This window comes from Mixophyes fleayi, chromosome 1, assembly GCF_038048845.1.
Source record: "Mixophyes fleayi isolate aMixFle1 chromosome 1, aMixFle1.hap1, whole genome shotgun sequence".
Classification (NCBI taxonomy): Eukaryota; Metazoa; Chordata; class Amphibia; order Anura; family Limnodynastidae; genus Mixophyes; species Mixophyes fleayi.
This window is the reverse complement of record NC_134402.1, coordinates 223,423,281-223,445,866: the sequence shown is the minus strand read 5'-3', so window position 1 is coordinate 223,445,866 and position 22,586 is coordinate 223,423,281. Positions and strand designations below refer to the sequence as shown.

The following is a 22,586-nucleotide window of genomic DNA, read 5'->3' as shown; positions in this document are numbered from 1 at the left end:
GCCACAGTTTACAGAATGGTTTTGTGGAGTGCATTCCTTTATTGACAGAAAGTGGTGTAACAAGAAATGTTTGTATCCTATAGAAAAATTATGATAGGGTTCTGTATGGACCATCATAGAGTCATACTCCCCACAATGCTTGCTGCATCTGCACTCAGTATCCAATAGGGCAAATTACTAATTGCATTTGTAGCAATCTGGCACATTATTCTGAATTAGATATATTTTATCATTATTATGTTCCATATCATATAACTGCCTAGATAAATTCTTTATGGAACTGTATTATGTTTATACTTTAAATGTACAGGGGACTGTGCTGCCGCTATGACTATAGCCTCCCCCTTATTCCTAGTGTTTAATTATCTGCTAATGCTGAAGTAGGTATTTTCATCAGGTCAATGTGCCATTCCACAAGGCAACAATTGTCTTAGTGTAGTTATAAGAACTTTATTGGCCTCCTCAGCCCCCAGATTTTACTCTCTGTTGTAGACATGTGGGATAAGGTTAATCTAGAGGGCACAATAACACTTGCACAACCCATAATTCTATTTAATTAATTTGTGTTGAAACAGACACTTTGGTTGCATAGTCTTTTATGCTGCAAGATAATTTTAATGTCCCCCCAGCATTTACCATAAGTTTTTGAGTTCCACTTGTTTTTAATCTACAAATTAAGCGCTGGATATGTGTCATCTTAAATACTCCATTTACCAATATGATAAGGGCAAAAATTATAGTTTCTTGATAATCGGGGGAATTCACAATAACTTGGACACTGACTGTAGAATTTTAACAATATAAAAATAACAGGTTTGAAAAAAAACTCAATTTAACATCAGAACCACCACTGTAAGGGTCACACTACAATGTCATTTTGCAATCTGATATGCCTACTTTTGTGCAGATGTGCATGGATTAGCAGGATCTGCTGAAATGAAAAATGTAGCACCTGAGTGGATCTAGGTGTTCCTTGCTGAGCGCGGGCACATAGTTACACCCATATGCAAAAATAACATTTAATTTTGCTGGACAAGATTATTTTAATGAGATTCCACATTTGAACCACTCCTCTCTCCTATTGAAACTCTGTCATGCCAAAATCTGGCTGTATCTCTCTATAACAGGGGTCAGGAAAGTTTTTTGCTTTTTACTCCAAAATATATTCAGATACGCCAACGTTACCCCCTTGATTTGAAAGGAAAGAAATCATATATTATTAATTATTGGAATTCCATACTTTTATTCCCCCTTCTCTTACTTCCCTCATCCTATGTGCCTCCATAGTTTTGTTTCCCCCTCTCTTACTTCCCTCACCTTATGTGCCTCCATAGTTTTGTTTCCCCCTCTCTTACTTCCCTCACCCTATGTGCCTCCATAGTTTTGTTCCCCCTTCTCTTACTTCTCTCACCTTATGTGTCTCCATAGTTTTGTTTCCCCCTCTCTTACTTCCCTCACCCTATGTGCCTCCATAGTTTTGTTCCCCCTTCTCTTACTTCCCTCACCCTATGTGCCTCCATAGTTTTGTTTCCCCCTTCTCTTACTTCCCTCACCCTATTTGCCTCTGTTATTTTACTTACTTTTCTATTGACTTTTTCTATTCTTTTTTTCTTCTTCTCTGTTCTTCTTGTCTTGTTTTCTTCTGCCACTGCTTCTCTCTGATCCTCACTGAAAATGACGTTGGGCCGCCCGACAATCAGTGGGAGAGAGGAAGAGAGGAGGCTGCTGGAAGCCGCCGCGTGGTCATGTGATTGAAAAAAAAATCACATGACCGCTGGCGGTGTGTCTCGGCAGCATTACCCCCAGGAAATTAATTTTTACCCCATTTGGGGTAATTTACCCCGGTTTCCCGACCACTACTCTATAACTTCACTCTCATTTTGGCCCTAGACATAACTACTGCCACCACTCACAGATTTGGGCACTCTAAACTTCTGCCTGAGCACTCCAAGCATACCGGTTACTTGTAAAGGAGCTCCTTTACCGCTTAGCTCTACTGGAGGAAATCATACTCTAATGCTTACTTCCTCCAGTTTGAATCTACTCTTTTGCCTTATAGGTCTTCCCTTTTTCAGGAATGAGTGCATCCCTTGTAATGCGTGAGCAGGATGATTTCACAAATTTTGACTTAATAAAATCCTCTGCACACCTGCAAAATATGCTGTTGACAAATAACCTTTAATATTTATACTACCGTGTTTCCCCGATAATAAGACACTGTCTTATTTTTTTTGAAGGGGAAAAAATTTGTATAGGGCTTATTTTAGGGGTAGTTCTTATTCTAATTAACATTGACAGCAATTTCAATAAACAGGTAATTATGAACAAAAAATCCTACCTTTATTCAAAAATGGTCATATTATCTTCTTCAACTACATCATCATAAGTGTCCATACCCCGAATTCCGGCCTGGATTTCTTGCGCCTCCATTTTCTGCAGAAGAAGTGGACCCAATCTGTCATGTCCAGCAATATAGCTCTCCGTAAATGAGCAAGTCTTGTGAAGGTAGCCTGCTCGTAGTGCATTGGCGACACAGCTGTCAGTAATTTTATCCCATGACTTCTTCACCCAAGTCACGACCTCTTGCAGACGGGGCTTCACAAACTTTCCACGCAGATTTCTTTCCATTCTATTTTCAATGTAGTCATTGACTTCCATGCGCAAATGGTCCTTGAATGGCTTGTTTATTGCAATATCAAGAGTCTGGAGATAGGCAGTCATTCCTGCGGGAATCATTACTTGATCTATTCTTCTCTCTGCAAGTAAGATCTTCATGTCTTTAGCGCGGTGAGTGCTGGCTGAATCCCAGACTATCAGACCTCTTTGGTCACCTCGCAAAACAAGTGACAGCATTAAATCCAGCCACTTCCTTATAACTGCTTGTGTGCACCAGGCTTTTTAATTTTCAAGAACGTAAATGCCTGAAACACGTTCAATCTTATCTTTCTTGCCCTTACTGATGATTAGAGGTGTGACTTTCTTTCCATCCAGACAAATTGCCAAAACACAGGTAACTCATGCACTTTCGTAGCCAGTGGTGGGAATGTAGATTAACGTGGCACCCCTGTGATTAACTGTCGTTTGAGATCCTTGACCCATAAACACTGCAGTTTCATCCATAGCAATCATATTGCAGGTTTGGTATTTTGAAAAGTCTATCCCATCAACAAAGGACTTGAATGCAAGTGCACGTTTAATAACTTCAACATCTTCCAGCTTAAACAGTGTTGTTGATCTTCTTAGAGACAGTTCATATCGCTGAAAGAAACCGTCCAACCAGTGTTGTGATGCTTTGAATCCTTCTGGGACCATTTCAAACTGTGGTGCCATTGCAAGGGCAAATGCTTGAATATCAGCCCTGCGTACAACCAACGCCTTTGCTCTCTTGTCAGCAATCCATTCACCAATGATGTCTTCCAGCTCAGGATATAAGGGTTGCCAACCTGATCCAGACCTGCGCTTCTTAGCTTTTCCCTCATCCACCTGTTGACTGAGCTTATTGTACTCCGTTCGCCATTTTCGGACCATTCGGAGATCCAACATCTTTTCTTTACAGAAAGCTGAAAGATTCTTGCCTTGTGAGTCCTCCACAATTGCTTTCTTATAGTCAACGGTATAGCTCTTCCTTTATGCACTCATGTCTGGGGGTCAAAACAGACAGGATAAGAAATAAAATGATGACTGTTATTCCCCCTCAGTCCTGCTTTTTCCCACATCATGCCCCCTCAGTCCTGCTTTTTCCCATATCATGCCCCCTCAGTCCGGCTTTTTCTCACATCATGCCCCCTCAGTCCGGTTTTTTTACACATCATGCCCCCTCAGTCCTTTTTTAACACTTTACCGTTTCTTTCCTCCTTCTCTTTCCTTCTTTTCTGTTCTCTCTTCCGCAGCGCTGCTACAAATGACGCTGGCACGCACGGGGGAGGGTGCGCGCTCACTGTGAGACAGTGAGCGCTGCAGCTGTGATTGGATGCCACAGCAACACCCATTTCATGCAGGGAGGCAGAGTTGGGGCCATGGATTAAAGCGCAGGGACCGGACAAAATGGGGATTAAGGTAGGTCTTGTTATCGGGGTAGGGCTTATTTTGGAGCATAAAGGGAAAAAGGGAGTAGGTCTTATTATCGGGGTAGGTCTAATTATCGGGGAAACACGGTAGGAGTGTGATTGTTCTTTTTCTATTTAAAGGTCTTTATTTATTAGTTGTGACTTTCAGCAAGACTTAGATGCTTTAAAGTATTTGAATGTATCCTGACGCATGCTATACCTGTGTCTTATCTATTCAGAAAAATAATTTCAGATACCCCCGCAGAGAGCACCTGAAACCAGCACTAGAACACCATATTCTGGAGCGTCCTATCGTTCGGAGAATAACAGTTGATCTTCGACCAATCCTAAGGCAGGTTATTGATGCATGTGAGGTGGACATTTCAGACACAAGTAGTGCGATCAGTTCAGAACTATCAGAGCAAGGAATTCAAATAAGAAAGGAAAGAGTTGAAGCACAATCTCCCCCACAGAAAAATACAGAACCAATCAGCTTCTCTCTCCCTTCTATTTCAAACTGTAAAAGCTGTAAGGAGCAGTCTAGACCTGTGAAAATATTACAACGGAGAGCAAGTTTGGTGGCAGTAACTGATGAAGGCACACTTACCTGTGATGCAGAGCATAGATCCAGTAACTGTCCTCTGGTTGCCTTCCCCAAAGTCATATTGAAACCAGTCCCGATGCAGAAAAGCTCCAAAGAACAAAGGCCTTCACGAAATGTAAGTACAACTTTTGGTAAATCATTCAGTGAAAGCGAGTGTTGAATGAGAGCTGGTGTTAGAAGTTGACTTTGAAAAAAGTGACATGACTGAATGTCCCAGTCAAAATAACCAATAAAACATCCAATTATTCCTCAACCACCCTTTTAATGTCCCTAGGTCACAACACCCCCCACCCACACTGTACACAGTTCCCACATGACAACAGCCACTTCACCAATATTGCTGTGTGACTGGATCATACAGCCCACTAAGCACGTTTTACCTGTGCACACGCGTTGGACCAGTATGCAGTATGTAGCACTTAATCTCATGTATTAAACTTCCATTGTCCCATATATTGTGAATTTTGAGAGTAGGACCCTCTTACCTCTCTGTCTATCTGTATTACTCTGTATTTTATTACTGTATTTGTTCCAAATTATAAAGTGCTACGGAATATGCTAGTGCTATATAATTAAATGTTGATGATGATGATGATGATGATGCGTCACTCTCTTCAGCCAGATACACCCCACTGGAGAGTTTGTAGTCTGTTTCAGCTGTCTGCCATAAATAGTGTAATTAGATGGTTCAGAGGAGTCCATCCCTTTAAGGTTAAAATCTAATTATCAGTCCCAGGAAACAAGAGACAAAGTAAATTATCCAAGGTCACAAAGAGTCAATATTGGAATTTGAGCTGGGATGTCAGTGCTTAGGCTAGGTACACACTACAGTGCTTTCAGCCAACTATCGGGCCAATCAGACGATAAATGACTGATTGGCCCGATATCAGTAGTGTGTACCCTGGAATGAGGAACGATCATCATTCCAAAGTACACAAAATCGTTGATAGAGATTTTCAAACTGACTTGATGTCATTCAACGATGGAACAATGTCATTTAGCTTGAAGCACCTCACCTGTCACTGGAGGTGTCCGAGGGTCCACTGTCATGTCCCCTCTATTCTCGAGGGCTGGAAGGGTCCTGTCTTCCTCAGTGTTAGTTGCGTATGCACTGTCACTACCCGTCAGACCTAGTAGCCGATCCCAGATGACCTCTGCACCCAGGCTGCCATCGGTGGTTTCGTATTGTGTTTGACCCAGCTGACAATTTTGGAAGTAACCCACTGCCTCGCTGACAATTTAGGATGTAATACACTTCCTCTTAGACTGGATATACCACATGCCTGAAGTGTTGACCTTGGACATTTACTATTTTTTACAGTCACAATCATTCTATGGTGCCAGTTTATTCATCATCTTTTGAATGCATCAGTGTGACTTTCATTAATACCATTAGTACAATCAGCACAGCCTAGGAGAGAAGGGTACATTTTTAAGCCATTTACAAGACACAGGGGATAAGAGAGCTTAAGTGACAGTGACAGATGTCAAGATCTTTTCAGACAACGGTTACGACAGATGCAGAGCGCAGATCTGAATGTAATCGTGTAGTATGTACACATGAATTGGCATGCTGAGCAGGGGTTTTTTTTGTTTTCCCGTCGTTGGTAAATCGCTAATCGTTTATTTTTCCTATAGTGTATAGGGGCAGCAGGCTGGCGTAGCGGTTAGCACTTCTGCCTTACAGCACTGGGGTCATGAGTTCAATTCCCGATCATGGCCTTATCTATGAGGAGTTTGTATGTTCTCCCTGTGTTTGCGTGGGTTTCCTCCGGGTGCTCTGGTTTCCTGCCACACTCCAAAAATATTCTGGTAGGTTAATTGGCTGCTAACAAATTGACCCTAGTCTGTCTGTCTGCCTGCCTGTCTCTGTCTGTGTGTGTGTTAGGGAATTTAGACTGTAAGCTCCAATGCAGCAGGGACTTATGTGAGTTCTCTATACAGCGCTGCAGAATTAGTGGCGCTATATAAATAAATGGTGATGATGATGATGATAGTATGTACCTAGTCTTAGAAACTGAGATACTGACTGAGGTACACATAGCTACTGTGTGTACATTAAAGTATTATTACATCATTATCTGTATCAACGCCCTTGTATGAATTGCTGTTTGATGTGGTTATTATTTATTATTTTGTATAGCCCTGTTATAAGTCAGATTTATATGTGCAGTTACATGCTTTCTTTCTTTTCTCGGCAGGAAAACATGCTATGGGTGGATGTGGATAAATTGCAGCTTCCAATGTCTGAGCTGGTTAAGGTAGTTAAGGAGCGAACAGACAGTGGGCAACACACAATCATTGCTCAAGTGCTTTGCTCTCTTCGAGAAAAACAGTGAGTAACAAAGTATGAAAAAATTATGAAAGTAATATAAAATGATACAAAATAGCGGCATCTCAAGAACAAATTGTACAAGTTATAGACTAAAGATTATGATCCAACCATTCAAATCGTCTTTTCATTGAATTTTTAAACAGTAGTGGATGACAATAGATGTAAGTTCATTGAAAATGTATATATTGTACATACAATTAAAGTCTAAAGATCTTACTACTGTCCTATATTGTGCATGTATTCCAAATGTTTTTCTGGTTTGTCAGATCAAATTAATTTACTTACGACTGAATTGTACTGTGTGTAACACCTGTATATTGATGCGATTGCACAGAACTGCAATTGTTCATTTGAAACAACAAGTAATGAATATGTGGCCAGATTTATGTGACAAAATCTGGTGTTATGACAAAGTAAGTGTGCTGTTTGCATTAGAATGGATAAAATACCATACACTAGTGTGTCTCAAAATCTGTCCTCATGGGCCCCAAACAGTAGAAAGAAGTGGAATAACCCAATATTTGTTACTAACAGGCTTATCAGTAATCCATTGTGTTCATGCATCAAGTCAATATACTGTTAATGCAAACTATCATTTAGAAAAAAATAAACCATAAAACAAAAGCGACAAATAAAAATACTAAAGCAAATCAGAATGTGTTAAAATAAATAAAAATACCTGCATAAGTTAAAATACACAACTTAAAAAAACAGAGAAGAAATAAGCCAGCAGTCAATTAATGCCATATTATAAATAATACCAGCTGCATTGCAATATAAATGCCTATATATTTATTAGAGATGGTCACTGACCCCAGTGTTTTGGTTTTGTATTCGGTTTTGGATCTGGATTACCGTCATGTTTTGGTTTTGGTTTTGCAAAACCACCATAGCGTGTTTTGGTTTTGGTTTTGTTTGGTTTTGTTTCGCTATTTTGTTGGAAAATCAATGTTTTTGGGCCTAAAATAACCAAATTTAGTGCTCCACCTGTTTCTTGGATAAGTAATGTAATTGTAAAGCTAATAAATTATCAAAAAAAAAGTTTATTTCCGGGTAGGTAGGCCTTCATTAATTCTACACACAAACCAGATTGTCTTCCTCTCCATCTATGCATATTGGCAATGCAGCCATCGTCTTTGGGTGTATATTACATCCTACACTTATAGTTAAATATGTAAAGAAATGGACAAAGGCAGTTTGGTTTCTGTCTCTATAGGCCCCCCTCCAGTTGTAGAAAACACAAAAATAATCATCCGTTATAGACTGTACAATATTATTTGAAATGGACAAAGGAAGTTTGGGGTCAGTCTGTGTATGACACCCTACCCATAATCAGAAATTGCCAAAACAGCAACCTTTCAAGATGGTACGTGATATGGAAATTCCCCAAGTCACTTCACTCTTTGGGGGTAGATTGAACCCTAGACTTAAATAGAAAGTTTGGTAAAGATGTTATCGTCATCCTTTGGATCTTCATCCTCACCCTCATCAGTGTGTACGTCATCATCACAGACTATCAATTCATCGCCGCTTGAATCCGCCATTAGAGAACAGTCAGTGCTTGGATGTCTTGGATGATGAAGGCCTTCCTCGTGGAAGATGTAGTTCATTTTTATAAACATCATTTTCTCCACATTTTTTGAAAGTAACCTTCTACGGCGATCACTGACTAAGTTCCCGGCTGTACTGAATACTCGTTCAGAGTACACACTGGAGGGTGGCCAGCTTAGGTATTGCAAAGCAAGTTTGTACATGGGTTTTCAAATGGCCTGCTTTTCCTCCCAGTAAGGAAAGGGACTGTCTGACATTTCCATATCAATTACCTCTTGAAAATAATCCTCCACCATCCTTTGCATGTCTATACTCGTATTGGATGGAGTTATGGGCAAGGTCACACATTTTTTAGAAAAATCCTTCAAACCAGCCCAGATGTTAAATTGTTCTGGTCTGCCCCCTGCATCTTTCCTGCTTCTTTTGGGGAAATTTAATTTTTTACGAGCAGCAGCAGCTTGAGAAAGTGAAGGAGGACACGTAGTCAAACCGAGGCCCGGTTCAGCGGCCAACTTGCTGAGCAATAGCTCCTTGCAACAGTTCACATCTCGCTCATTTACAAGTAAAGACTCAATGTAGGTCTTAAACCTTGGATCAAGCACAGTGGCCAAAACGTACTGATCCGAGTTCAAGATCTTAATAACTCAAGGATCATTGTGAAACGAATGAAGTACTTGATCGACAAGGCCAACATACTTTGCTGAATTGCTTGCTTTCAGCTCCTCCTTCAGTTTCTCAAGCTGCTTTTACAATAGTCTAATTAAAGGAATGACTTGGCTCAAACTAGCAGAGTCTGCACTCACCTCACACGTCACAACTTCAAATGGTTTCAGCACCTTGCACAGCACTGAAAGGATTCCCCACTGTGCAAGAGTGAAATACATCCCCCCTCCTTTCCCAATGTCATGGCTTGTGCAATATGCTTGGATGGCTTTGCGCTGTTCCTCCATCCTCTGAAACATGTATAGGGTGGAATTCCACCTAGTTACCACCTCTTGCTTAAGTTGGTGGCAGGGCAAGTTAAACTGCTCTTGGAGCTGCTGTAATCTCCTACATGCTGTGACTGAATGGCTGAAATGGCCTGAAATTTTACGGGCCACCGAAAGCATCTCCTGCACCTCACGGTTATTTCGTAGGAAGCTCTGCATCACCAAGTTGATGGTGTGAGCAAAACAGGGATTATGTTGGAAATCACCCAGCTGTAATGCTCGCACTATATTGTTGGCGGTATCAGAAATGACATATCCTGGGGAGAGTCCAAGTGGTATAAGCCATGTATCAATCACATCTCTTAGCTTGCGTAATAAATTGTCAGCTATATGCCTGTTAGTGAAGCCGGTGATACAAAGAGTGGCCTGCCTGGGACAAATGTTACGTAGTGGTGTAAATGCTGCTGCTGTTCCTGCTGGTGAAGGTGAATGACCAACCCAGTGGGCTGTCACAGTCATATAGTCTTTGGTTTGGCCACTTCCACTTGTCCACATATCTGTGGTTAAGTGGACAGTGGGCAGAATGGCATTTTTCAGCACAATCTCTACATTTTTACACACTTTTTGGTATAGTTGTGGAATTGCTTTACGTGAGAAATGGTGTAGCGATGGAATTCTGTAATGCAGACTCAAAACCTCAATTAACTGTGAAAAAACCAGCTGCGTTTATTGTGAAGATTGGACGCAGATCTAACACTAACATTGCAGTCATGGCGTCTGTGATTCGCTTGGCGACTGGGTGACTGCTGTCATATTTGCTTCCCCTAGCAAATGATTGTTTCACAGTTAATTGCTGAAATGTTGGACTGTTCATTTTCTTGACCTGCCTCTGGGCTGACGATTCACCCCCAGCAGCAGCAACAGCAGCAGCAGCAGCAGTGGGACTAACGCTTTCTTCAGAGGAATCAATAATAGTGCAGGAGTCATCCAGCCTTAATAAGTGTGGGATGCCGGGCTAACTCCGAGCGCTACTGAGGATATTGATGAGGATGGTGTGGTGGGTATATTTTGTAGCCGTCGGGATGTCGGTGACCGGAGGGTCTTAGCTGATGATGGAGTGCTTGTAATTTTTTTTGAAGAACTTTCAGCTTTTCCCAACACTTTGCCATGAACTCTCGTCAAATGGCGTAACATAGACGAGGTTCCAAGATGGTTAAGGTCCCTCCCTCGACTGACTGTGGCTTGACATACACTACAAATGGCTATACAATTGTTGTCTGGATTTGGGTAGAAATAATTCCACACATAAGAAGTGGATTTTTTTGTTCTATGCCCAGGCATGACAATGGCCTTTTTCTTTTCACGTGCCAGAACTGCTGCCACTGGTGCAGGACTTACACAAACAACCTCATCCTCATCAACATCCTCATTAGCGCCCTTGTCGCCTACACAAATCTCCCCCTCATCCTCTTCTAATTCCAAAGTGGCATCCTCAATTTGGGTATCACTGGCTACACTCGGGCTATTAAGGCACACATCAGCAGAATGCTCACGATTAGACATCCCACTGTTGGATGGACTCTCCACAGGGATTGTTGTCATTTGTGAATCAGAGCAAACATTATCCTCTAATGCCTTACTATTATCTTGCAGCTAGGCTTTGACGCGTAACAGTAGTTGTGCAGCAATTGTAGGTTCGGTAACTTTTTGGATCTGCCACTAATAGAGAAAGGTGAAGGCCTCAATCTCTCTTTGCCACTGCGTGTGTAGAATGGCATGTTGGCAATTTTTTTTTTATCAGCACTTAACTTTTCCTCAGTTAGACTTTGTTCTCGCTTCAACAGCGTAAATTTTTTTTTGGTCTGTGTTTTTTTGGATGATTTCAAAAGACGGTGAAGTTTGACATCGCCTTTCCCAGATGACATACTGGGAACACTACCATCAGGACTGGTGACAGAACCTGGTTGCTCATTCTGCTCATATGTGGACTGCCTTTGAATCCATTCTGAACCCAAAGCACTTGTAGTGCTACAAATTATTTGGTAGATACTGCTGACAGATAGTAATTTTCACAGCCAGAAATATTTATGCACAATTATGGGGGACACCCCAAAAGCACTGGTGAGTGCTAAAAAGTATTTGGTAGATACTGCTGACAGATAGTAATTTTCACAGCCAGAAATATTTATGCACAATTATGGGGGACACCCCAAAAGCACTGGGAAGTGCCAAATATTGAAAAAAAAAACCTCCTCTATCCTCCTCTCTTCTCTAGCGATTTTTGTTACAGCAATTGGAATAAGAATATTGTATTCTCTGTCCCTGCTCTAATCAGCCTGTGACTACACCCTGCTCTCTCCCTCTGTCAAATGGCAATGGATTGCTGTGGAGGCGTGTATTTATAATCTTGAAGTATAGCGAGAACCGAGCCCCGAGATCCGACGATGACGTCACGATGACGTTCGGCCTCGATTTGGATTCGGAGCGGGCGGGAGAGTATCGAGCTACTCGGCTCGGTACTCGAATAGGCGATATTCGGATGGATTCGGTTCTTGGGGAACCGGACCCGCCCATCTCTAATATTTATACAAAACAAAAAGATAGTTGTTGTCCGCGCTTATCCTAAACATTGCATATCCCTGTGTATCTAGCATATTCTAATAAACTTTTTTTTTTAAAATCCAGTATTTTTATTGAAATTTTTTAAGATATAAACATACTAAACAACAAAAAGAAAAGAAAAACAATCGCATACATATCGGAATTAAATGACGGAATTTACAAGATTACATTAAAGCATAATAATAATAAATGTGCTATATTCATTCAGGATCATACATCGTAAATGCTTATACATAAGTATGTTACACATGCAGGGTTTATTACATGGACTCAGATACTTATTATAAGAACTGCGGTAGCCATACATTTAAGTAGATAGAGCATCTGTACTAGATGACATAGGATAGAATGGAGACTCTAACCATCTGTACCATATATTCTCAAATTCCTTCAGAGCCTGTCTGCTAGTATAAACAAATCTCTCGTGCCTTATGGTGGTATTGACCAGTGCCTTCCAATTTTTAACCGTGGGACTCGTCTGGGCCAACCACAGCCTCGCTATACACACCTTAGCCGCCATCAATAACTGTGAAATGTACATTTTTGTCAGTTTATTAACTTTCCCCTTCAATCGGAGCCCAAAGAGACAAGTGGCCGGTGAACTAAGAGACACTTCAATTCCAGTAACCTGAATACATCTCCTGATCCTTCGCCAGAAGATTTGTATACATGAACACTCCCATAGAAGGTGCCAAAAGTTAGCATTGATCGAATTGCATTTCGGACAGTTAGGGGTAGCATCCGGGCGAAATTTTGCCAATCTAATAGGGGTAAAGTAGGCCCTGTGTAAGATAAACACCTGTATTTGTTGAAATTTTAATGATGAAGTATAACCTTTAGTACTGTCTGTAACCATTTCCCACTCCTTGTCTGATAAAGGGCCAATATCTATTTCCCACTGATTCCTCAAACCATCCAAATCATCTGCAGTGGATTCATACAGAAGACATGAATACATTCGAGAGATCAGACCTCTATAACCCAAGGCCTGTAATTGTTTCCTCAGTGGATCCACCCCAAACACCAAAGTCTCCCCTTTAAATTGTGTGTTTAGGGCGTGTCGTAACTGAAGGTAAGAATAAAACATTGTTCTGGGTACAGAGAATTCCCCAACCAACTGTTCGAAGGATTTAAGTACATCTGTATCATAAAGCTGACCTACCGACACCACACCCAACCGAGACCACTCCCTGGCCCTCTTCACTGTATTCAACTTCTCAAATTTCTTTGCCCCCCAGATAGGAGTATATGGATCAATGTCAGTTTGTTTCATTATTTTATTACAGATTGTCCAAATCTTAACTGCCTGAATCAAGAGCGGAGGAGCCCGTATACCAAGCCGCCCCGCCAGCAGTGACTGTAAGGGAGTGTGATTAGAATTAAATTGGTGTACCAACACCCAATGTAGCTCATGGTAATCGGGGTCCGAAACCCATGCCTTAAGCTGGACCAATTGAGAGGCAAAATAATATAATTTCAAGTTAGGAAGTGCAAATCCACCAGAAGATCTGGATCTATACAGCGAGCTGAGCTTGACCTTAGCCCTTCCCCCTCCCCAAACCAATGAAATCAAATAGCTATCAATGCATCGGAAAATGGAGGGTGGAATATATACAGGTGACTGCTGGAGTATATATAAAAACTTTGGCTGCACCATCATCTTAATTAAATTTATCCTACCGGAGACAGAAAGTGGGAGCTTCTTCCATACATGAGTTTTTTCTTTAATGTATTTGATCTGGGGCCGCAAATTAAGTTCTACATATTCAGCGGGGGTATTAGAGATCCATATTCCCAAGTATTTGAATTTCGATGCCCATTTTAACTGTAAGCCTTCTGGCATTGTCACGGGACACTCCCATCCCAGAGGGAACACGCTAGATTTATCCCAATTAATTTTTAGGCCGGAAAAAACCCAAATCCATCAACCACCCGCAGCAAATGTTTTAGGGAAGTGTCGTGATCTGAAAGGAACAACAGCATATCATCTGCATATAATGCCACCTTATCCTCTCTGTGCTCTGATCTAAGTCTCACAATTTCTCTATCATGCCGGATCTTACAGGCCAGCGGCTCTATTGCTAATGCAAACAGGGCCGGAGACAACGGGCATCCCTGTCTAGTACCCCGCTCTAATTGAAATTGTTGAGAAAGATGCCCATTGACACAGACCCGCGCCACTGGATGTGAATACAAAAGTTTAACCCATTTTATAAATTCCGGGCCCACTCCAAATCGGGACAATACCTCCCACAGGTATGGCCACTCCACCGAGTCAAACGCCTTGGCTGCGTCCAAGGACACCACAACTTCGCTCTCAGAAGAGGGTGACCGCACCTAAGATTGATAGACGTGGACTTGCCCGGCATAAATCCCGTCTGATCCGGATGAATTAATTCCAGCACCACTCTACTTAACCTCAAAGCCAGTAATTTTGCTAGAATCTTAACATCATTTGACAAAAGTGAAATCGGGCGGTAGGACTCAGGGTACAACAAATCTTTCCCTGTCTTAGGCAGCACCACCACTATTGACTCTGCCATTGAAGGGGAAAGAGCGCCAATCTCACCCAGCTCGCTGAATGTATCCAACAACCTAGACACAAAAAAGGGCCGGTGTTTTTTATATAATTCAATTGGGATTCCATCTACTCCAGGGGTTTTACCATTAGGGAATGACATAATAGCTATATCAATCTCTTCAAGAGTAAAGGGTGAGTCCAAAAACTCCCTACTATCATCGGAGAGGACAGGAAGGGAGATACCATTCAAATACTGCTGTAACGTATCCATGTCATATCTGACCTGTGACTTATATGTATTCGTGTAATATTTATGAAATACCTCAACAATATCAGGCATCAGATACTTCTTAACCCCACTGTCATCACAGATAACCGGTACTGCTGCATCTGCCCTCTCCGCCCTTGTCAGATAAGCCAGGAAGCTACCATTTCTATCGTCCTCTGCATATCGTACATGCTTAGAAAACAGAAATTTACGTTTGGATTTCTCAAATACATACTCTACCCACTCTCTCTGGGCCAACTGCCATGTTCCCCTTGCAACCTCAGTTTTGTCCGCAATGTATTGTGCTTCTAAGGATTTACACTTTTTCTCTAATATCTGTTCTTTTTGTCTGGACGACTTTTTAATTTCAGCTGTGCCAGCAATTAATGTCCCCCTTAGGAAAGCCTTAAAAGCGTCCCAAACTATAGGTGGCCTTGCTGTTACCAGATTATCTACAAAGAAGCCTTCCCACTGTGTCACCAATGTCGCTCCTGTACTCATCAAGGAGAGCCAGAAGGGATTTAATTTCCAAAAGGACTGGCCTCTATCAATTGCAAAATCAATAGATAGGCAGAGGGGCGAGTGGTCAGAAATTCCCCTAGCCCTATATTCCACGCTCCTTACCAGCAGTACCAGAGAGTGTGACAGCAGAGCCAGATCAATTCTTGAAAATGCATTATGTGATGTAGAAAAGCAGGAGAATTGGACATCTTCTGAGTGCCTCAAACGCCATACATCTACTAACCCCATTTCCTCAACCAGAGCAGAAAAAGCAGACTTAGAGTTGCCAACTACAGCATTTTTCGCTCGCCATCAGTCCACCTCTCCATTTATCACATTATTAAAATCCCCTATACAAATGGCTGGAACATCTGGGAACAATGCCATGAATTCTCCACATTTTCTTAACACCTCACCATTATACGATGGGGGTATATATACAGCTAACAGAATCACCGGAACCAAATTAATGACAGCCTTCATCAGTACAAACCTTCCCCCTGCATCCACCTGAATTTTTTCCAAGGAGAAGCAGAGACGTTTATGTACCAATATAGAGACCCCTCGAGAATTAGTCGTGTACGTAGAGTGGTATGCCCTACCTACCCATGCTTTTTTAAGGGCGAGTATTCTATCACCGTGTAAGTGAGTCTCCAATAGACAAACAATATCAGGATCATTTTTTCTAATTTGTCTTAGTACAAGAGAACGTTTCACAGCATTATTTAGGCCCCGCACATTCCAGGAGAGAATTTTCAGCATCTTATCAGATGTACCAGAATACATATAATAGTAGTCCCTCTTATCTCACTACCCCGCATCCCACACCCCTGCAGAGCATACATTGACATACTTATAAGCACATATAATCCTTGTCTATATATTTGCGATAACATTAAAACTACCCACAACTTAAATAACTTTAATACTATAATACTAAACCCATACCCCCACCCTGTATACTCCACCCAACTTAAGTATACCTTAAACCCTAACTAAAATTACCTTAAGATATTCAGCAGGCCAGCACACTACCAAAAAAGGTCACCCGCCAACCCGCAAAATACCAGAAGATAGAGGAAGGAAAAGGAAGGAAGGAAAAGGGGCGAATTGAGACAAGAGAGGAAAAGAACGGCCTTAAAGCCATGGGCTCTCCAGCCCATTACATATTTTTTTTTTTTTTTACAGTGGACCTTTCAATATTAGTTTGAAAATCACAGACCCCACCTGAGCGAAATACATTTTTTTTTTTTTGTACCACAGAAGAGAAATTACATTATGTATAGCAAATACCATGCATAATATCAATGACAAATCAGCAATGTCCAAAGGACTATCAGGAGAGACATAAAAAAGTACTCATCCAGCATCAGCGTCCAGCAGCAGCTAGGCGGTCCAACCAAATTGCAGCCTCTCGGGGAGTATCAAAAAAGGATGTACGGCCCTCCGAAACCACTCTCAACCGGGCAGGGAAAATCATGGCATATGGGATCTGTAAATCTCTCAATCTTCTCTTCACCGGAATGAATTGAGCCCTGTTCTTTTGTACATCCAGAGCGAAATCAGGATACATTGCTACTCGCTGACCATTGTATTCCACTGAACCTTTCTGCCTAGCCAAGCGTAGAATGGTATCTCGGTCACGATAGTGCAACAATTTGGCTATGAAGGTGCGTGGGGGGGCTCCAGGAGGGGGTGCTTGAGTTGGAATACGGTGGGCCCGCTCCACTGCGAATTGGGCTGTAAATGAATCTGTACCAAACAATTGGATTAACCACTTTTCCAAGAAGGATTCTGGGGAGACACCTTCTGCCTTCTCGGGCAATCCAACCAACCGAATGTTGCTGCGACGCAAACGCCCCTCCATATCCGTAAGCTTTTGTTTAAACAGAGAGGCTTGCGACTCCAGACTCTCCAACCGGCCCGCAACTGGTGCAGAAGTGTCCTCCAATGTAGACACACGTGTCTCCACTTCACCCACTCTCTCCCTGATTTTTTGCACGTCTTGCCGGAGAAGAGAGAGGTCCACCTGCACCTCTCCGATTTTATCCGTAACATGCTTATCAGATGCCCCAATGGCCTGCAGGACCTGCTGTAATGTAACTTCAGGGTCCGCCAGTGGAGCCGACAAAGGGGGGGTAACGGGATGTGATGCATCTCCTGAACCAGAGGCTGTAGTGAAGGAGCGAGCAAAGCGGTCCAATTTTCCCGCTGCGGTGGACTGGTTATGTTTGCCCATAATTTCACAGGAAAGATGGGATTATATTTATCCTATAAGCTTATGTGCAACCCTGTAACCTGTATAGCTTTAATTACATATAAGTGTACAGCTCAGATTGTATTGCTAGCAGTGCATTGCAGCCAGTTATCTTCACAGAGAAAGGTATATCTCCTCCAACAACACTGATAATGATAATCAAATAAGTCCAGAGCCCAATTCAGTTACTCCTCACTTGTACAAGGATATAAATGTACCTGTATCAGATGGATATCACAGGCTGTGTTCACCTAGGCCAGTATGTGGTATTACAGAGGCGCTATGTCCCAGCAGTCATCAACTGCCACAAACTGCCACAGACTGCCTGTAGTATTCCTCTACCCAGATGCTCAACTCTTTCTCTCCCAGTCTCGGGTAAAATGGCAAGAGCACTATCAAAACAGGTACACTATGTACAGCAACTATTCGGATGCACAGTTTTGGGTCCAAAAGTTTCTTTATTCCACTATAACGGAGATCAACAGGATATCTGGGATGGAGAGCTCGTAACTGTGCTTGCTACTCCATGCTCGTCCAGGCCACGCCCCCATATTCTAATAAACTTATATAAAATGTTTTAACAGAAAAGGTGGGCAACTAAACTAAATACGTGAAAGAATATAAACAATGTTGCAGACAGTAGAGAAAAATTAAATTTTAGTACCATTAAGGGTGTTAACAGTTCATGCTCAAGGCATTTCATACAGATTTGAATAAAATGTAAATGATTTTGCTGGGACTTCTTTTATTGCATTAGTGAATCTTGAACTGTGATGTACCAAACCAGTAGTGTTCACAGTTTGATTTAGAAAAATCTTTAATGAATAAATAAAAAGACTTAAAATTAGTGTAATCTTGTATCTGGTTGGCCCACTATGACAGATCGCTAGTTAGCCAATCTAACACTAAAGCGACACATGGGTCAATCCTGCCTCTCAAATTGGACAAGAGTCGTTTGGCCCTTTGGGACAACAGATCTGATCACTTCTGACATGTCTTCTACTGGGATAAGTTAGTGTACTGCAGTCAGAAGATGACCCCACACACAGGATAATAGTGGCCATTTTCCAACCGCATTCATTAACATTGGTATTTACCAACCAGATGCTGTATTTTAGCTGCTTTATTGCAGCTTGTGTGGCCAATATAGGTTTACCGACACTCTACAAAAAAAAAAATTGTGATTGTTGGCAAAAATGTGACATGATCTTACCTAGAAAATTCTGCATAATATGATGCACCACAAACCATATAATTGACGAATGTCCCATATTTCAGTTATTCAGATACATTACTTTACTGTGGTCGTCATTTATGTTCATGTAACACAAAGCACAACACATTTTAATTATCAACTACCCAAATCATAAATGTTCTAGCAGATCCCATTTTGTAATTATATAGGTCACATTATTCTTATTCAGCATAACAATTTCTAGATGTACTATGACACCTCAACACTTTCTTTCACACAGCAACATAAAAAAAATGTGATGTGTAATCCTTAATTCCAAGGCTGCATGGCTTCCCATCCTTTTGCACTGTGGGAAAAATTGGGAATTTCAACAATCCGCCCACTAATCGATAAGCGGTCTCGTAAACCTATGACGCATGATCAAGCCTCTTCTTCTTTTCCTCCCATTCGCGCTCATAACTTGGCCTACTTCCAATGTCAACATTATATTAAAACGGTCTTAAACAAATTCTCTCCGGTCGATTGGGATAACCCATTAGACCCAATTCTGTCTAAACCAGTCCCGCTACACCAAGCTATTTCACAACATTATTCCATTCTACGCCATCGATTCGATTTCAATAAATCTAAGACAGGTATCGCCAAATGGCAAGAACGATTCCCTTCCATGACCCCAGACTATCTATTGAAAGCTCTGTCAAAGCAACTGCGTTTAATCCCAGCCATGACCTATTCAGAGATGTTTATAAAAATCTTCCACAGAGCCTATCTCTCCCCATTCAGACGCTTTCAGATAGGTATGGCAGATAACCAAAGTGTGGAACTCATCAGGCAAATCTAACACACTGTTTGTGGGACTGCCCTCATATAAAGCGTTTCTGGGTCCAGATCTGGAGATACTCACTTGCCCATTTGATAAATTATGTCCCACTCTCCCCGGAATGGGCAATATTCTGAATCTTGCCAGCAGAAATCAAGGGGTCTAAGAGTTGTAGAAAATTACTACTTGCTATTTCGGCGGCAGCTAGGAAAAGTGTTCTGCAGGTCTGGGCCCAGAAAGAACCACCTACACTATCACTATTTAGACAAAAACTCTACCATGTCTTCCGCATGGACTGGGTAGAAACCTCTTTACAAAAAAAAAAAGCAGAGTTGAAAATTTCTTTAACACCTGGAAAAGCCTAATAGACTTTTTACCGCAAGATATACGCATACAAATCTGGAAAAGCTTTCATAATACAGGATGGTATGAATTACGTATGTGTGCCAGAGATCCACCGATCGAACATCTGTCTTCTGAATAGCTGGTTTTAAAAGGGGAGGAGGGGTGCTGGCCTGCGTCCTCATGCTTATACATGTACTTACCTGTTCCTTAAATGCCCTCAATACTAAGGAGAAAAAAAAAAATGTGATCCAAAATCTGTAATAATTCTGTATGTTTTCTTTTTTGTTTATTATGGAACTAAATGTATCCAATGTGCTTATTTCTTTCTGTTGTCAATCTCATAAATAAAAGTGTTAAAAAAAAAAAAAAAAAAAATGTGATGTCACCCATTTTTTTGGCCTGTGGTGTGTAATGTATGACTTCTGGGAACACCAGTATATAGGATAAAAATGACATGAAAATTCCACTTACAAATCCATTGGATATAACATTTTGAGCCATTCTCCTATAACAGATGATTCCATGGAAACGGAAATAAAATTTCCCTCAATAATCTAAATAATTCCTGAAAACAGCATTGGCCATCTCTAGGTACAATTGCCTTCGCCTCTTATACATGATGCTTATATGGATCTTTTGTGTTTAATAGACAAATTAATCCTTTTCAGGCACACAAGATTTTTATTTTAAAGTTAATTATGTTTATTTTCAATAGTTGTATATACAGCATATCCATTCTATTCTTTCTCTGCATCAATTCTAATACTTATGGCATGTGTTAACAGACTTAGGGAGAAAGCCATCCTGCAAGATGTTGGGGTGTTTGAAAGAACGCGTCAGGAGACCGCACACAAAACACCACATGTAGGTGGGGGCATCAGGCTCACCTGGAGGAAAAGAAACTAAAAAAAAAAACATAGTTCCAAGACAGAAAACACCGATGGGAGATTTAATTTGAGCCAAACTGGGCAAATCTCACCTGCAAGGAATGATCAGCGCGTGCAGCAGTCTGTTTGACCAGAATACTGGGAAATTGTGGTATTATTTAGTTTATTGAAAATATGAAAAATGAATTTAGCCATACAGTCGACACATGAAAAATATTCCTACCTGTGCACTATGTAAATACAAAACGGTTTGTATGGATTTATATACATAAGTCTTAAAATGCCTCGTTCACAAAAAAAAAACAACCAAAAGCTGAAGTTTAACCATGTTACAGTCAAAACAAACAATACTGATCTTAAAGGATATAACTTGGGCGTCAACATCAAATTAACAGACATTGTTTAGATGTTCCATTACTCCTTGATTTTATTTCAGATGCTTAAAGACACTTGTAAGGAATGTGAAAATATATAATTAAAGTATAGTCAGCTGCTCTTATTGCATGGTTTTATGCTAGCACCTAGCAGGCACCCGATTTAATGGTTGCATTGCAGTTATTAAATTGTGTACATATGCCCTTGTGTTTCTAACTCCCATTGTCCTATAGATTGTAAGCTTGCGAGCAGGGTTCTCTTACCTCGCTGTCTGTATGTATTACCCAGTATTGTCTTATTAATGTTTGTTCCCAATTGTAAAGCGCTACGGAATTTGCTGGCGCTATATAAATAAATGTTGATGATGATTAATAAATTGTGAAATATTGTTTTAAAAGGACAATTCTACTATAGTAAAGAAAAAAAACCATTTTTAAAAATGAATTCCCCATCCCCATGCATGAAGAGTGCATCCTATTCCCCTTGAGCAGGAAACCTCATGAAATTAGACCTCCAGAAGGGAGACTCATGTGCATAACGGTGGCCAAGTGGTTAGCACTTTTGTCTCACAGCACTGGGGGGGTCATGAGTTCAATTCCCGACCATGGTCTTATCTGTGTGGAGTTTGTTTGTTCTCCCTGTGTTTGCGTGGGTTTCCTTCGGGGTGCTCCTTTTTCCTCCAATGCTCCAAAAACATACTGGTAGGTTAGTTGGCTGCTATTAAATTGACCCTAGTCTCTCTCTGTCTGTGTGTGTGTTAGAGAATTTAGACTGTAAGCGCCAATTGGGCAGGGACTGATGCGAGTGAGTGCTCTGTGCAGCGCTGCGGAATCAGTGGCGCTATATAAATGGTGATAATAATGATGACTCTCATACCTACCAGTTTCCAACAGATAACATTATATTTGAAAGTCCCAGGGGGTATATCTACTATGTGCCAGTTCTGCAGAACCGTCGATTGAGGGCGCTTTGAAGTCACTTTCTTCAAATGGCAACTTTAAGACAAAACCCGATGGCCTAATAAAAGTGCCGTTTTAACAAAAAATTACTTCAAAGCGTCAGGAATTGGCGGTTCTGCAGAACCACCGCATAGTAAATATATCCCCTAGTGTAGCTATTAGGTCTGTTTGTGGAGGATTGACTTCATCAAAAGGTGTCCAGAGCAGAGTAAGGGATTTCAGGTGCAGAGGAATGAGTAATTCACTTTTTACATTTTATTGTTTTTTTAGCTTATCAATATCACCACCATTTTTTTTTTCAAACCAACATATAAGTAATTGCTGAGAGGGTTACAAGAAAATATTTCCTGTTTGAAGCGAAAACTAAATTA

At 41.1% G+C, this 22,586-nt stretch overlaps 1 protein-coding gene across 1 annotated transcript in view; it reads left to right on the top strand.

The window, feature by feature from the left end:
• The window catches only part of LOC142150753 (uncharacterized), a 29,865-nt gene extending 8,275 nt beyond the window's left edge, over positions 1-21,590 (top strand). The window contains exons 3-5 of the mRNA XM_075205951.1: positions 4,286-4,765; positions 6,852-6,985; positions 20,786-21,590. Coding sequence (XP_075062052.1) covers positions 4,286-4,765; positions 6,852-6,985; positions 20,786-20,900 — 729 coding nt within the window. The 3' untranslated portion in view covers positions 20,901-21,590. The remainder of the gene's footprint in view (positions 1-4,285; positions 4,766-6,851; positions 6,986-20,785) is intronic.
• Positions 21,591-22,586: the final 996 nt, after the last annotated feature.